The 15,386-nt window shown below is 40.1% G+C and overlaps 1 protein-coding gene across 5 annotated transcripts in view; it reads left to right on the forward strand.

The window, feature by feature from the left end:
• Nucleotides 1–12,296, forward strand: part of KLC1 (kinesin light chain 1) — a 62,003-nt gene extending 49,707 nt beyond the window's left edge. For 2 of the 5 annotated variants that reach the window (XM_061612258.1, XM_061612257.1), the window contains exons 15-16: nucleotides 6,860–6,926; nucleotides 10,409–12,296. In XM_061612258.1, coding sequence (XP_061468242.1) covers nucleotides 6,860–6,926; nucleotides 10,409–10,474 — 133 coding nt within the window. In that variant the 3' untranslated portion in view covers nucleotides 10,475–12,296. Of the gene's footprint in view, nucleotides 1–843; nucleotides 1,116–3,937; nucleotides 5,242–6,859; nucleotides 6,927–10,408 lie in introns of those variants that run through there. The other 3 variants (XM_061612261.1, XM_061612260.1, XM_061612259.1) reach the window with 3 other exon arrangements.
• The last annotated feature ends 3,090 nt before the right edge of the window (nucleotides 12,297–15,386 follow it).

Here is a 15,386-nt window from a genome sequence, read left to right on the forward strand (position 1 = left end):
CATGTTTAGTTAACTGGATAAACATTTGCACTTCTCACTAAACATGTTTTTACATACTAATACCAGCCATTTTACTTCCTTTCTTCCTAGAATACCTATGAATAAACTATTGTTAATGAAAATGGAACAGAATACATTAGCCACTCCTTGCCATAGATACACAGTAGATGTGCTTAGTTAGTATTAGTACTAATAGGTCCTCTTAAAACCTTTGCTTATTATCATGCATGGATCATGTGACTAGATCTGTTGTGCAAGAGCATCAACTATCCATGTTTTGTTTTTCCATTAAAATGTGTATGTGCATAGATTAATTTCTGAAGAACTGCAATAGCAGGGTAAATAACCACTATTCTCTGGAATCAGGTTTTAGGTGGCTTATCAGTGTTAATATGAAACTTTTTCAGAAAACTTGAAAAACTCCAGTGTGTCATACAAGCATTAAAACTATCACTCGTGTACTTGTAAAATAACTCGCGCAGTAAAATAACTGCTTGATGACAAACTGATGCTCCTAATGTAGTGTGCAAGTTCTAGAGTTACACAGAACTTAATGCAGGTTCAACGTTCGAGGAGGAGGGGTCTTCTAAAAGGGAAAAATTGTTTTAAGATGGGTTGTGGTGTTCAGTCCACATCTGCAGACTTTCAGTCTTTATGGTAATGGAAGTTCATAGAATCATACAGTTGGAGGGACCTTGAAGGTCATCTAGTTCAGCCCCCTGCCAATGTAGGAAACCTAGTATGGCAGCATATCTGATAGATGGCCATCCATCCACTATTTAAAAGCCTCTAATGAAGGAGAGTCCACTATCGTCTAAGGCAGTCTATTTCTCTGTTGAACAGCTCATACTGCCAGGAAGTCCTTCCTAATGTTTAGCCCAAATCCACTTGTAATTTGAACCTCTGGAGCAACAGAAAATTAATCTGGTCCATCTGTGTGACAGCTCTTCAAGCATTTGAAGATGGCCATTATGAAAATGGAAATGGACTGCCTTCAAGTCAATCCCGACTTATGGCTACCCTATGAATAGGGATTTCATGGTAAGCGGTATTCAGAGGGGGTTTACCATTGCCTCCCTCTGAGGCTAGTCCTCCTCAGCTGGCTGGGGTCTGCTCAGCTTGCCACAGCTGCACAAGCCAGCCCCTTCCTTGTCCGCAAGTGCCAACTGGGGGGCAACTGGGCTCCTTGGGACTATGCAACTTGCCCATGGCTGCACAGGTGGCAGGGCACGTTATCTCTGAGCCACTCCCTGTGGGGGTGATCTTTAGCTGGTCCTTTACACCTAGGAAACACAAGTGGGGACTTCATTAGGTTAGAATTTTGTCAAGTGTTTAGGTCTTAAGTTACAGAAAATCAAGTTGGAACAAGAGCAATGGAGACCCTCACTTTTATTATTATGTCCATTTATAGACATATTAGTATCCATCTATCTTTAATCAGTTTACAATAAGGAAAACGAAAATACTTAACCAAAAATACATAGATATACAATAATCACAATTTCATATGATTTACATTAAGAAAAATTCAAATACCTAAATACACAATATCCGTATGTGTGTAATTATGATCAGAGAAAATTACTACCAAACTCCCAACCAACATTAAACACGCTATTCACACAGCCACTCGTGCAATATTGCTCTTGCCATCCACTACAACCATTCATAACCCAAACCACTTGCAACAATACTACAACCCATACACGTTTGTGTCCTCCTTCCATAGGATCTGCGCTCGACAGGTTTAATGGGCTCATGTCAGACACCCACTGAACTATCAAATACTCTCACCTGGGAAGGGCCTGGTTCTGTATTTATTTATTTATTTATTTTATTAAATTTATATACCGCCCCATAGCCGAAGCTCTCTGGGCAGTTCACAACAGTCATACATCAAATACAATAAACCACATATTTAGACAATTTAAAACATCTTTAAAATTTTTAAATTCTTAAAAAGTTAAAAAACAATTTTAACACATACTAAAATGCCTGGGAGAAGAGGAGAGTTTTAACCTGGCGCCGAAAGGATAATAATGTTGGCGCCAGGCGTACCTCATCAGGAAGATTGTTCCATAATTCGGGGGCCACCACTGAGAAGGCCCTTTTTCTTGTTGATACCCTCCGAGCTTCCCTATGAGTAGGGACCTGGAGGAGGGTCTTCGATGTTGAGCGTAGTGTACGGATTGGTTCATATCGGGAGAGGCGTTCCATCACGTATTGTGGTCCCGAGCTGTATAAGGTTTTATAGGTTAACACCAGCACTTTGAACCGGGCCCGGAAACATATAGGCAGCCAATGCAAGCGGGCCAGAATCGGTGTTATATGTTCGGACCGCCGGGTCCCTGTTATCAATCTGGCCACTGCATTTTGCACGAGCTGCAGTTTTCGAACCGTCTTCAAAGGCAGCCCCATGTAGAGCGCATTGCAGTAATCTAATTTAGAGGTTACCAGAGCATGAACAACTGAAGCGAGGTTCTCTCTGTTCTCCTCTGTATCAGAGCAGGCTCTCACCTTGCGGGTGGGGGGTAAAACGATTTTGCTCCAGTAACTCCCAGCAACAAAATTGGGAACCCACCACATGACAAATAACCAGTATCCACAAAACAAACAGGCACAGACATATGGTCGCAAACACAAAACACACATCAAGATTGCCTCCCCCCCCAGTGATTACTCCAAATGTCACTGTCAGCTCAGTCCTCCCCCATTTCAGTGCTGCATATCTAAGTGGTCCCAAGCATCCGCGTTTGAGCAGTACTGTTGTCTGAGATGCAAAGAAGGGTGGGCCGCCTTGCACTTTGGCCTGCATCTCCCACAAGAGTGAAGCTGAAACAAATACCTGTGTGGGAGAGTGGGAGAGAACACTCAAGCAGCAAACCCAGATGTACACATATATTTGAAAATACAAAAACGAGTAGAGCCATGTCTGCCTGTAGCATTGATTAGAGTGCACAGGTCCCTTTATAAGACTGATAATAGTGTTGCGCGTCACCCCAGTCTCTGAGCGGTGAGAGATTTCCAGGGGTCCCTGTGCTTAACCAGGTGGTTGGTTTCCTTGGAAAGAATGTCAGCAGAGTCTGTGGTGTCTTTATGAAATATGGTTTATTTACACACATTCCAACCTGAGCTTAAGTTGGAGGGGTTCAAAGCATCAGCAGTCCAATAGATCTTTCTTTTCCATCAGGCTTACAAGAGGCACCCTAAAGCCAGGGTGCAGAGAGCCAGACTCTCTGCCTGCCTCCAGCTCCCAGCCTTTTTTCTGACTCAACTCAAAAACACAAACCTCTTTTTCGGGGGGGGGGGGCTCTCCTGAAGAGTTTCAATAACAGTGGGATCTCCCTGACCCAGTAAATGGGCACTTGATGGACCTTGATAGCTCAGCTGGCCACTCTATTAGACTAACAAAAGAGACTCATCCGACCAGCGGAGCAGGTTTCTCCGCTGCAGAGCCCACCTCCAGGTGCAGGGTTCCAAATCAGAGGCTGGAAAGGGACTCATAGAAATCATCCATCTCAGCCCCCAAACCCATAATACTAGCAATAAATAAGAATATTGACTCCAGAGATACTGATGAAAGCGGACTTACCTCAAAGCCTTTACCAAGTGTCAGACAACCCTGTTGGATGGGGTGGAAGAGTGATCTTTATCCATTGACATGGTCCCCTGACTATTGATATCTAGTTAAGTCATGCCAGTAGACCCAAGTGTTTGCATATTGCCCAGCCCTTTGCGGCAGGGGGGTGCTGGTGGGCTGCCTGGGGCAGGAAGTCCACTTCCACTGACCCTCTTCAGTGCGCTTCTCTCTGGCTATGTTAGCAAAGCTGAAGGTTAATTTTAAAATTACAGACTGACTACGAAGCCAGGTAGCAAAACCAAACCAGGTGACGCTCTTTACTTGGTAGTGACCTGGATGTGCTTCTTCTTCCCCTAGGTCCCCATTGTCTGCTGGAGTTTGAGATGGCACTTAAGAAAAATGCTTCTCAAGGCCCATAATGTCCTCTTTGCTTTGGAACAACTTGGTTGTCCTCAGTTTTTATAACTGATTAAATTTTCGTTTTGATAGTGCTTGACTTCCAAAATTTCAGCCAGTGGACATGAATCTGAATCTCCTCTCCCTGTGCCCCACCCCTGCCCCCGTCTTGTTCCACATCTTCTTTTATCTGACTGGATTTTTAAATAACTGGTCAGAGGCTAAGAGTGTAACCATGAGAACATAATTAAACAATTTAGAAGCCTCCTCTAGAGTTTTGTACCACCCAAAGGGATAGGTCTGTTTTCCAAAATTTCTGAGTTTTCATTCTAATTTATAGTTGTGTATATCTGTTAAAGATAATGAAAAATCTTTAGTTTTTGATAAGGGGAAAAAGTTGGATGGGTCAGTTCTATATCATCCAGTGTGTAACTTTAGTTTTGCACTTTGCATTGTGAATATTGATTTGTCCTAATAAAGGTGGCATTCTACTACAATTATTATCTGAACAGATGCACATTTGTGCTGCTCTGAAGAATTGTAACTAAACATTATCGAGCCCCCACCCGTGGCTGCCCTTGGGCAGCCTGAGGCTTTCACACTTTTCTCAACATGCTCAGTTATAGCCTGGAATACGAAGAGCCACCCTACACATATCTGAAGCATGTAGACACTCCCGCTGGGAGGTTTGATCAGCAGATTCCCAAGCCATATCATACAAACTGCTTTGGAAGCAGCTGGCTGTTTGGGGGACTTACTGCTGCTTTTGTGGCCGTGGGTGAACAACCCAAGTCCATGCCCATGGGCATGATAAAAAGCTGTATGGTTCTTTGGACCCAAGCCATATTATTGCAGAGGGGAAATTGCTTGAATTGAATGAGTAGCCAGATAAGCTGTCTCTCCCAGCACCTTCATGTCTATAATCAACTATTACCCAATTAACTTTTAACTACTATCACTGCTGTAATGTTATAATTTTCTGATTATCTACTAATCTTTCAAACCAAAGCTGGAACTTGTTTCACAAGTAACATTTGGATCACTTTTCTAGTGAACAATTAAGGCAAAAATGCAGACGCTTTCCATCTAGTGGGACCAATTGTAGATTCTAATGCAAAGGGAAATGCTGAAAATCATAAATAACTGATTCTCTGCAGTCCTGCTTCAAACTTGAAAAATGTGCACGTGCAATAATTAATTAATTAATTATGTTCTAAAATTACTAAATGTATATGAAGACAATTCATGGGCATGTATTTTTTGTTCATTATTTAATATTTCAGCATTGTATGTTAATTTTTATTTTTATTTGCTTAGTTTTAGTTTTGTGTTTATCCTCTTTGTGGTATTATGTATTTTTAGATTAATGTGTATGCTTTATTGTATTTTTGTTATAAATAAATAACACAGATGTCAATGCTGCATGACTTACTGCTTCTTTGCCTTGCTAACACTTGTGCTGTATTTTAAAATGTATGCTTTGTAGTTTTTCTAGACTTTAAAATAGATATTGCTTAAATGGTTGCATAGTGGCACTGACACTGTGTGGGTACTGTCATACAGATTGTGCCCAGTTATGATTGAAGTTATACAAGTTTGTATAATCTTTATTTTGATTGCCAGTACTCAGATTTGTTATAGTCAAATGTTTGCATAATATTTAAGGGTGAGAGATCTCACTGACAAAATCAAAGAGCTACTGTATTGGAAGCACCCAGCGAACTGAGCAGACCCAATGAGCATTTTTACTTTGAACAGCAAACTCCTGTTCACCTCTGGCTTGTAAGAGTCGTCTGCATGGCATAGAGGGCTGCTGTTATGAGATTAGAGCTTTACATCCTGCAGTATGATACAGATGGGCAGAATGGGTTGCCATATTCTAGCTCTGCCAATTCATGGTGAAAGAGGGATGGGATTTCAGTCTAGGTGTCTCAGCAAAGGTCTCTGTCCTACATTTTACAAGATTGTCGGTTCTGTTTCCCAGAGCTGTTCAGTTAGGACGGCTGGTTTGATCTAATGCATATGGGAATAATACACTGTGTGTCCCTAAGGGTCTGCCTGCAATTAATGCATTTCTGAATTAGTGTGAGTATTTTGCTATTTTTAATAGTAACAATTAAGCATTGTGATGTAATCTTGGAATGGTGTGGAGAAACAGTATTGTGTTCCTCCACAATATGGCTAATTTTGAGGCACTCTAAAATATGTTATGGTTAAGCGTTGGATAACTTAAAAAAAACCTTGAGCCACCATGGAAATAATTTCACATATTTTATAACACAAATGTTGCAGCTATAAATTTGTTGGTAGTTGATATGACAGTTTATTAACAATGCCTTTTGAAGATTAAGAGCTTCAATTGACTATTGTTAGGGCATCAGGGCACAGCTTTCACTGCCTTGTACAAGTTGCAACCCACAATCCAGGTGAGGCAGAGATGGTATTATCTGGCTCATGTCCCATTAAAATGAGTAATCATACCAAAATTTTAAAAATCCAAGCCTCAGTTCTATGGAAGCCCACCAAGGACTTGTAAAATGCTGCTTTTGGTGATAATGCAACTTAAAACAGCTATATCTTGAGTAGTTTACTGCATATTTTTTTAAAAAGAACTCTTAGGTTAGGATTCAGTGTATGACATTCTGCAGATGGGATGGCATTTAAAGTTTCCTGTGCAAACGTTGAATATTTTCGGTGACTTAATCTTGATAAATTTTAGAGAGAGGAAAAGGCATGTGTAATAAACTTTATTATCTAAATAGCATTCTCATAAAACATGTTAGGAGTTACATTACAATAAATTTCTTGTTGTATACACATGTGTTCAAAGCACTCCATTTTCAGCCTTTCTGATTGGTTTATCCTTGCATGTTCACTGTCCAGCATGAAGCGTGCCAGCTCATTGAATGTTCTTAACATGGGTGGCAAGGCAACTGAAGATCACTCTCAAGTAAGAAGCCCTATAATATTCTTACGCAAGTAGATGGTACTAGGAGGGCTTGGATTGAAGAGTTTTATCTGTCAATAGTATGGCAGTAGTTTTGGTTTATTAATGGATCTGATTTCAGACATGCACATGGCTGTCTGGAGACGGTTTGCCCTGACACTATGTTGAACTGCTTTGTGCAGTCTTGTCTATGGGAGCCAAACTCCTTTAATTTTCCTTTTTGAAGTGACTGCTCTAAACAGCTGCTTGCACGTGTGAATGGTTCTTGTTATGTACTGATGTTACAAGTAATTAAAAGCTATTCCTGCTCACCTATAACCATGTTGTCCTAAGAGTCCCATAGAAATCGGTGGATGCATGGTACGCTTTGACCTTATTCACAAAAATAGTGGATAAGTTAGCAAAACTGTCCCTGAACAACTTCATACTACAACTGGGAGTTGCATGGTTGAATGCTTCTTATCTACTACCCCCTGCTGATGAGAAAACCCTGTGGATAGGCATTTTTTGCCTGTCCTCATGGGGAACTCTGAAAAAGACCCCATGGAGGTGAACAGCTACACATGAATCAATACACATGTTCCTTGTGCATTCATTCCCCCCCTAAGCCTATACTACTGTGATGTGCTCTGCATGGAGCTGCCCTTAATAAGGGATCAGAGACTGATAATTGGCATAGAAGTATCTATCTGTCTCCTCAAAATTGGGGCAGATGGGATGCACCATACCAGTGTTACTGGTATGGCCTGCAGCATACTAAAAGGGCTCACAGAGACCTATGAAGCTCTTGAAAGCTTGAGTCCCACTTGTATGCCAGGCCACCATTGCTCACTTCATGCTGTGGCCTTTCAGGATAGTCAGCAACACCCACTTGAGGATACAATCCCCGTCCCCAGCTTTGAATATTAAGCACAGATGGAAAACTATACTTGGCTACTTAGGAAATGAATATCCTCTCAATTTTGTGAAAAGATGAGCACCTTTCTGAAGGTGTTGCAAGATGGTATGCCTTAATTTTAGTGGCTGTTGGAGCTTCACTTGGTTATATTCTTCCATAGTGTATGACATTAAATGCTGCCTCTGAACAGCACTCAGAACATTGTTGCAACTTAAATACATGTCAAATAGCAATAGTTGCTGCGAGCTTCCCAAATAAGAGTATAGACAGGGACTTAAAGAGCTGAATAACTAAAATAAGTTCTAAGTCGGGGTTTCCCAAACTCTGGTCTGCAGACCACCAGTGGCTTATGAGCTTCATTCGGGTGGTCCACAGCTTGTCTGTGGATTTGTGGTTGTAGATTGGATGGCACGTTGATTGTATTAAATATTCATATTGATTATTTATTGTATTTTTATTGCATCTTTTGTTGTATTTTATTGTAATACAGTACAATATAAGAAATAAAAGAAGCAGTAAAAATACATTTGAAAATGATACGTGTAGCATAGCACATGACAATTGCTGCAAAAGGCAGAAATGACACTAAGTGGTTCGCCAAGGCCATCAGCAATTTTCAAGTGGTCCTTAGGAAAAAAGGTTGGGAACCGCTGTTCTAAGTGACAGTTGCTGGGATTCTATGCGGGTACTGGGGCTTTTCAGTTTCCCCTTTCCTGCACCTGAAAAGCTGATCCTCCAGAGCATTTGATTCAGCACAAGAGTCTATCAATGGAAGGGAATATCAGCTGCTTCCTTGAGTGAATACAGAAGACACTCTGTGCTGACACAGGCATCTTTAGAAACCAGGCCATGAATCTTAATAAAAAGTTGCTTTTAGAAGTTTGCCTACTGAGCAGTTGCTCATAAAAAGGCATATTAGGCTGAGGCTAGGGAAGCCAAGGCTATGAAACAGTAGCCCTTGCATATCGTTTGCATTAAATGTTCTCTTCACGTGCTGTGATCCTTGCCAGTATTTCATATAACATCTTCACCTAAATCACCAGCGTTCTGTATTGTGCCTGTTAACTAACAAATAACTGCAACTAACTCATGTGAAGAAGTAACAACTGCTTCTTCAGTACTAACCTGTTGTACTTGTCAAAAAGTTTACACAAAGAAAGGGAAGAGTCTGTAAAGCAGCATTTCCAGTTGTCCGAAATATTCTTGCATTAATATGAGGTCCAAAAATATATCCACTAAGACCCTGAACTCTACAGTTTTAAAACTTTTGTATAAAACACAAATCCAAATATTTTGAGGAACAGAAATTCTTCTGTTCTTCAGGTTATCTTCCAGGATTACAAAAGAAACATCTATAGACTAGACTAGCATAAGGGGTAAAGTGTGGAGAATAGATTAAGGGAAGTTTCTTTTTAACATTTTAATCAGTGTGTAATACAAGGCCAGAGAATGGCACAATAGGAAGGATTCCTGCCCGCAGAAAGTGACCACTGGGGCAGCCTGATCTCATGGTATGGATGAAATCAGTGCTACTCTTCACATATTCCAGTCAACATGCATCTCCTTATGCCGAATGGACACACTATTTCACTTCTTGGATCTAATACATTATACATTGCACCACATAGAAATATATATATATATATATTTGTGACTTACCCAAGACAATTTATTGCAATGTTTGCTATGGTTGAGTGTCAGCTGTTACTACTTTCAGAATACAACATTTTGTATTGTCTTAACTGAGCCAAGGTTGCCCTAAATTTCACCACTTGGAAGGCATCAGTATCCCATAGCAGGAAATCGTTTATACATAAAGGCTGTGACACAAAGGGCTGTGTGTAGTAGGGCTCTTCTACTGCTCCTCCAGACCTTGAAAAAAACTGTTCTCATTCATATGTGCACATGCTGTCTTGGGCATGTGCATCTCCTTCTCCCCTCTTCTCTTTAGTCTGGCCATGAGATCAGAAGCATACATTTTCAACCAACAGCATTTTGTTTCATCCAAGCCAGATCAAACAATTCTAAGGCCTGTCCAGACAAGCCAATTTCTAACTATAATTTTTGATCCTGGCCTATTCAGGTAAACCATAGTTAAAGACAAACCACAGTTCTGGTTTAGACCGAACTACCCTTAGTTGAAAATGGAAGTGGATGCTAGTGTTGCTGTACTGGCAGAGGGAAAGGAAATGGAGTGTGTATGTCATGCTAAACCATGACTCAGCATGTCTAAACCAGGCTGCTGCTGTGGTGGTAGTGCGAGGAGAAAAGCTTTCTGCTCATGTTGGGGGCTCTTTATATTCCAGCTTAAGTACTGGGATGAGCCAGTTATAGAGGTGGTAGGAAATATTCCCATTGCGAACTGGAACAAAGTTTCCTACTTATATATTAAACTATGAACCACTTGGAAACCTGGTTTAAAAATTCTAAAACTAATTGTAAATACAGAGTACTTACCAATCTCTGTTATGCTTTTATTCTTGATTATTATTCATTGTTTTTATGTTTTTCTCCAATGTTTGTATTTTAAGTGATGGAATGATTTGAAACTGTGCATAAACTCTTTCCATTCTCTTTCCCCATGCAGGGACGAGCTAATTGTCTGACAGACTCAAGAGTTCTGAGTGCCAGTCACACTGATTTGGCCCACTGAGGTTCTGGGACAGATGCTAGCTAAAAAAAAAAAAAATCCCTTGCGAATTACAAAGCACTGAGGTTCAAAGGTTTTGGTTTACGTCATTGTCTTTCTAGAACCATTTAGGTTAGAGACATCGTTGAATGAACTGCTGCTTCTAGGCTGCCTTAAAATGTGGCATTTTTAAAAGAACCTGGAGTTAGTTGACTCGCATCTTCGTCAAATACAGAGCATGTTGCTAGTTCTTTGGAGTTGTGTTACAGATCCACATATTGCAGCGCCCAAAAACAGGGGAACCGTCTCCCCCAATTGAAAATATATTGAAAACTAAAGGAGTGCAAATTGTCTTTGGATAGGGTGTTTTAAAAACTGTTACAAGGAGGGTGTTTTAGTGACTTTATGAAAAGTTGATAGAATGAAATAGAGCTAAATCAAGTTTATCACTGTATAAAAACCAGGATTGTGTATAGTTAGCCTTGCACCATCGGCTATCAGAATTTGCATGGAGTTTGTCTGACTTGTGATTGGACTTCAGGGTTCTTTAACTAATAAAACAAGTTACTAACAGAAAGGAGAAACTTAAGAGAAGACTTCAGAGTGTTGCACTTGATAGCCGTCTTGGCCTAAAAAAATCAATGGAAGCGGTGCAATTATTTTAAAACTGGGAAGGGAGGAGCACAAGGAGTAATCTGGCTGGAAAGCCTTTTCCATCATCACAGCGTTCCCGTTTTCTCTAAGATGGAAATACTGTTACTGTTGTCTCTTGAGTTTCAACTTATGCCATGTTTGGAATAGAAATAGGAGGAAAATAAAGCTTACTGGACTATTACACTGTGAAGTAGCTGCAGTGCCTAGAGGCCTCGTGAGAAACTTGCAACAAGCAATGTACAAGTGAATGTTGTCCTGGATAGCTGCTACTGGCAGGCTGTTTGTTCCTTAAGCATCCAGTTGCTTGATAAACACTTAGGTGATGCACTATTCTCAGGGGACCAGGTTGGGAAGAATAAATGTTTTAGCCTTTCAGTTTTAGTCAGTCCAATAAAATGCATATTTTTAAGTCTGTCTCCCTTTTGCAAAGCTATTACTTAAAGGCAGAATGGAGAGAGAGTATATAAGTCATGGCTACATGGTAGCAAAAGTTCCTCTGGCCAGTAAGAGTAATAAAGCAAGATTAGCATTCTTTGGTCATAGGAGAAGAGGAAAGGAAGCAATTTTATTAGATTGAGCTGCAGAGATTTGATGTCACTAAAAGTGCTTACCTATTCTGCAGAATTCTTGTTTTTATAAGCAAGAAACTTAAGTTGTCTACACAGAGCGCATCTGACAAGGTTTGTGTGTTGAAGAATATTGAATCTTTACATGACAGTAGCTGTGTGTTAATGGTCTGAGACCCAGTGCTGCTAAATGGGTAGAGTTTGGGGGCAGATTTTTGCAAACCATTTGTGATCTTCAGAGAATTGTATGTGCACATTCATAATGGAGATTCTTCCATTCTTCACCATTCTAGTTCTGCATATAGTTTAAATTGGCTCTGGAAAGTTGGTGGAATGGGACAAACTAATTGTACTTATTGTCTAATACAAACATTCCATCCCTAAATTTCAAATGTAGTATGCTTGGATTATTAATCACCCCAATTTTTTCTTTGATGTCTCCATTTGGCATTCCAGCCTCTGAAGGCTACAGATATTTCCAGTATGCCTATGCTTTCTTGTAGCTGAGATGTTTGGTTCATGTGGTACAACGGCAGAAATGTCACACATCTGAAAAGCGTTACACTTTGAAGAAAATATGTTATGACCTGGTTGTAACATTAAAGTAAAACTAGTTCTTTATATTCTCTTCAGAATGAAATTCATTTAGGCTAGTGCTGGCTAGTCTATTCTATATTTACAAGGTATCTGCTACAAAGGAATGGCGGTGGTGGTGGGGAATCCATTCCTTCAGTCTGCTTATCTCTTTACTCCTCTCAGATGAATTGTTTGGGGGGGGGGGTTGAGGATGGGAAGTTGCAGAAACGTAGCTTCAAGTGAAATAAAACATGGAGCCTTGTTTGTGTTGGTTGGGGATTATTTTGTTGCACATCACTTTTGTTTTCAAATGGGATATTTTCACTTTTAAATTGGTACCATTTTGCAGCTGATCAATTTGCCATGCACTTTAAGAATGAAACAGACTTGGGGTGGTAAACTGAACATGTGTGTGGTTGGCCGCAGAGGTGTATAGGGAAAAATCCTTTAGTGCCTTCAACAATGATCTTCTAGATATACTCAAGCATAACGGGAAAAACAATGGCATATACAAATTAGTGTTTTTTAAAAAAGTCACCAGGCACTAAATGAAGAATACTATTAGGTGAGTGGACAAAACAGACCAAGGCAGCTGAAAATGGCAAAATGGTAGCAAATATAGGTCACTATATGCACAACACTGAAATGACCGAAAGAATACAGCATATGAAGAAACAAGCTTCAGTTCAGCCTTTTTATTTGTACAACTGGCCATAGTTAGAATATAAACATGCCATCTACTAAATGCTTCATTCCCTTCACCAGGGTCTTGTGTTGGGTGCAGGAGTAATTTCCATTTGAAGTTGTGCAAATACAGTATATGCGTGATGGACTGTGATCCTTGACCATTTGCAAAAGCCCCCCATGGTAAGCCACAGTGCTCTTATCAGATGAAAAAGCAGTTGAGTTATAACTCCTTCCTCCTACGGGGAGGAAGAGCAGGATATAAATCTAATAATAAATAAACTTTCATTGCACCGCATCAACTTCAAAACATGATTGCCCTTCCCTTCCCACAAGACTTCATCTGATAGCTTTTATTTATGCTGATTGGTTAAATCATGCCCCCTAGAAGTATTAATTGATATTCCCAGTGAGCACAATACTCTGAAGCTTTATGCATTTTCCCCAAGCAATTGTATCGGGGATTAGTCAAAATAGCACAAATGGCAACACTAATGTGGTTGCCCTCTTTGCAGTAAGCATCTTTGTCTGAATAACGACTTGTCTAAATAATGATCTGCCTCCTGTGCACAAAACTGTAACCTTGTAAATTAAGTCCATGAAAATCCATGTTCTGTCATTTCAAATTAACTATACAGGTGGTGGCAATCACAGACTACCTATTGTGATGTGTCATCTAGGCAATAATTTAAACAAGTGCTCAACTCACAATATGAAATACGGTCATTTCTTTAAAGCACATTATTTGCTTTAATATGCCGTTAATATCACAGGACCTACTTTTGGTGCAAAGCTCCTTGAAGTGGGAATTGGAAGTGGAGTAACTCCTGGACAGAATGCTTGCCTTTATAACTCAGAATATGTGCAAACTGGGATTGGTCACTAATATGTAGGTTGTGGGATGGTTCCTTAAGCAGGAGCCAGCAAAAATCTGCTTTTTTCCCAGACAATCCACATAGATGAATCTCACAAAGTTTCATGCAAGCATTCCTTTTACGAGAGATTCCGTGGACATAAAGATCAAATCTATAAAAGACTAAAGTGTTCTTCCAGTGCAAGCTCTGGTCTGGTGGACAAACAATATTGAAGCCAGTAGGGCTGCAACGTGTACTTAATTTCTGCTGATGCTTACAAAATATAGTTTGACCAGGGATGAATTAGAACACACCAGTGGATAATGGAGGGCAATGAGATGAATGCAAATAATCAAGCTGGAAAAAACTGAGGGTTATTTGGAGTTAAAACTAAAAAGATTCCACTGACTTTGGTATATGAATTATACTATATGAATATGGTTATTTTGTACACGAGCTGAAAATGGAATGTGTAGTGCTTTACTGAAATGGTTTACAATGTTGAGTTGAAATGTACAAACTTGTTTACTAGGCCACGTGTATATTTCTACCTGAATGCTGCTATGTTGTCCTCAAGGCCTATGAAACATGCAAATAAAGCAAGCTGGTATGAAAATATCTCACCACTTGATCCTATGCATACTTCAGAAAAGCCCAAAATACTGCCCTGTAAGAATATGGAACTTGTTTTTGTGGCGTTTCTAGACAAAGTGTACAGAGAAACTTTGAAGTACAGTAGGGCCCCACTCATATAGTGGGTTACGTTCCAGACCCCCGCCTAAAAGCGGAACTCGTTCAATAGAATGGTGCCACACCCCAAAAATGCTGTAAAAACGGAACAAGTGCCGTATGACTGGGGCCCTACTGTAATTAAAAGCTGCCGTTTTAGCGGAACGCTGAAAAGTGGGCTGCCGAAAAGAAGGGTCCTATTGTACTAAACTAAGGACACATTTGTTCTCAGTCTGCACATAACAAGCATAGGGCTGCTGCCCAAAAGGGCAGAGTCCAGCTCCTTCTACAGCTTACCCAAAGTCCAAACATATATACATATGCTTGGTCTCCTCTCCTATGCTTGGTGGTGCAGCTGATGAAGGCTTAGTGTAACATCAGGCTATTTGGGTCAATTGTGCTGCTAATTAGGATGGAGAATGTGGCATTGGGCTGCTGTTTTGATGGCAGCCCTGTGCTTCTTGTAATAGGAAGTTCTATCCTTTTGATTAGAGCAGGGTGGAATAGCTGGATCACTTACCGTTTGATGTTCAGTCTAAACAGACAGCTGAGTAAACTGCTTAGAGGTCTACATTCAAGCGGTATATAAATATTGTTAAATTAAAAAATAAAATAAAAATCACTTTAAAGCACTGAGGCAACTGTGGTCAGTGAGGGGTTCACAAGGTAGCAATATGTTTCTTAAAAAAGGGAAGTCTTTGATTGGACATGTTAAGTTGCACTTCAGTTTTAAATTGGAAATATCCTTTAAAAACCAATATAGTCAATTTGTTTAAATTCTTAAAGAATGATTTAAGAATTTTACACGTTGAGTTTAGCTGGATTTGAGTCATCTGCTCAGATTCCAAATTCTGAATCCTGTTCTTCCAAGAC

Source organism: Rhineura floridana, chromosome 2, assembly GCF_030035675.1.
Source record: "Rhineura floridana isolate rRhiFlo1 chromosome 2, rRhiFlo1.hap2, whole genome shotgun sequence".
Taxonomy (NCBI): Eukaryota; Metazoa; Chordata; class Lepidosauria; order Squamata; family Rhineuridae; genus Rhineura; species Rhineura floridana.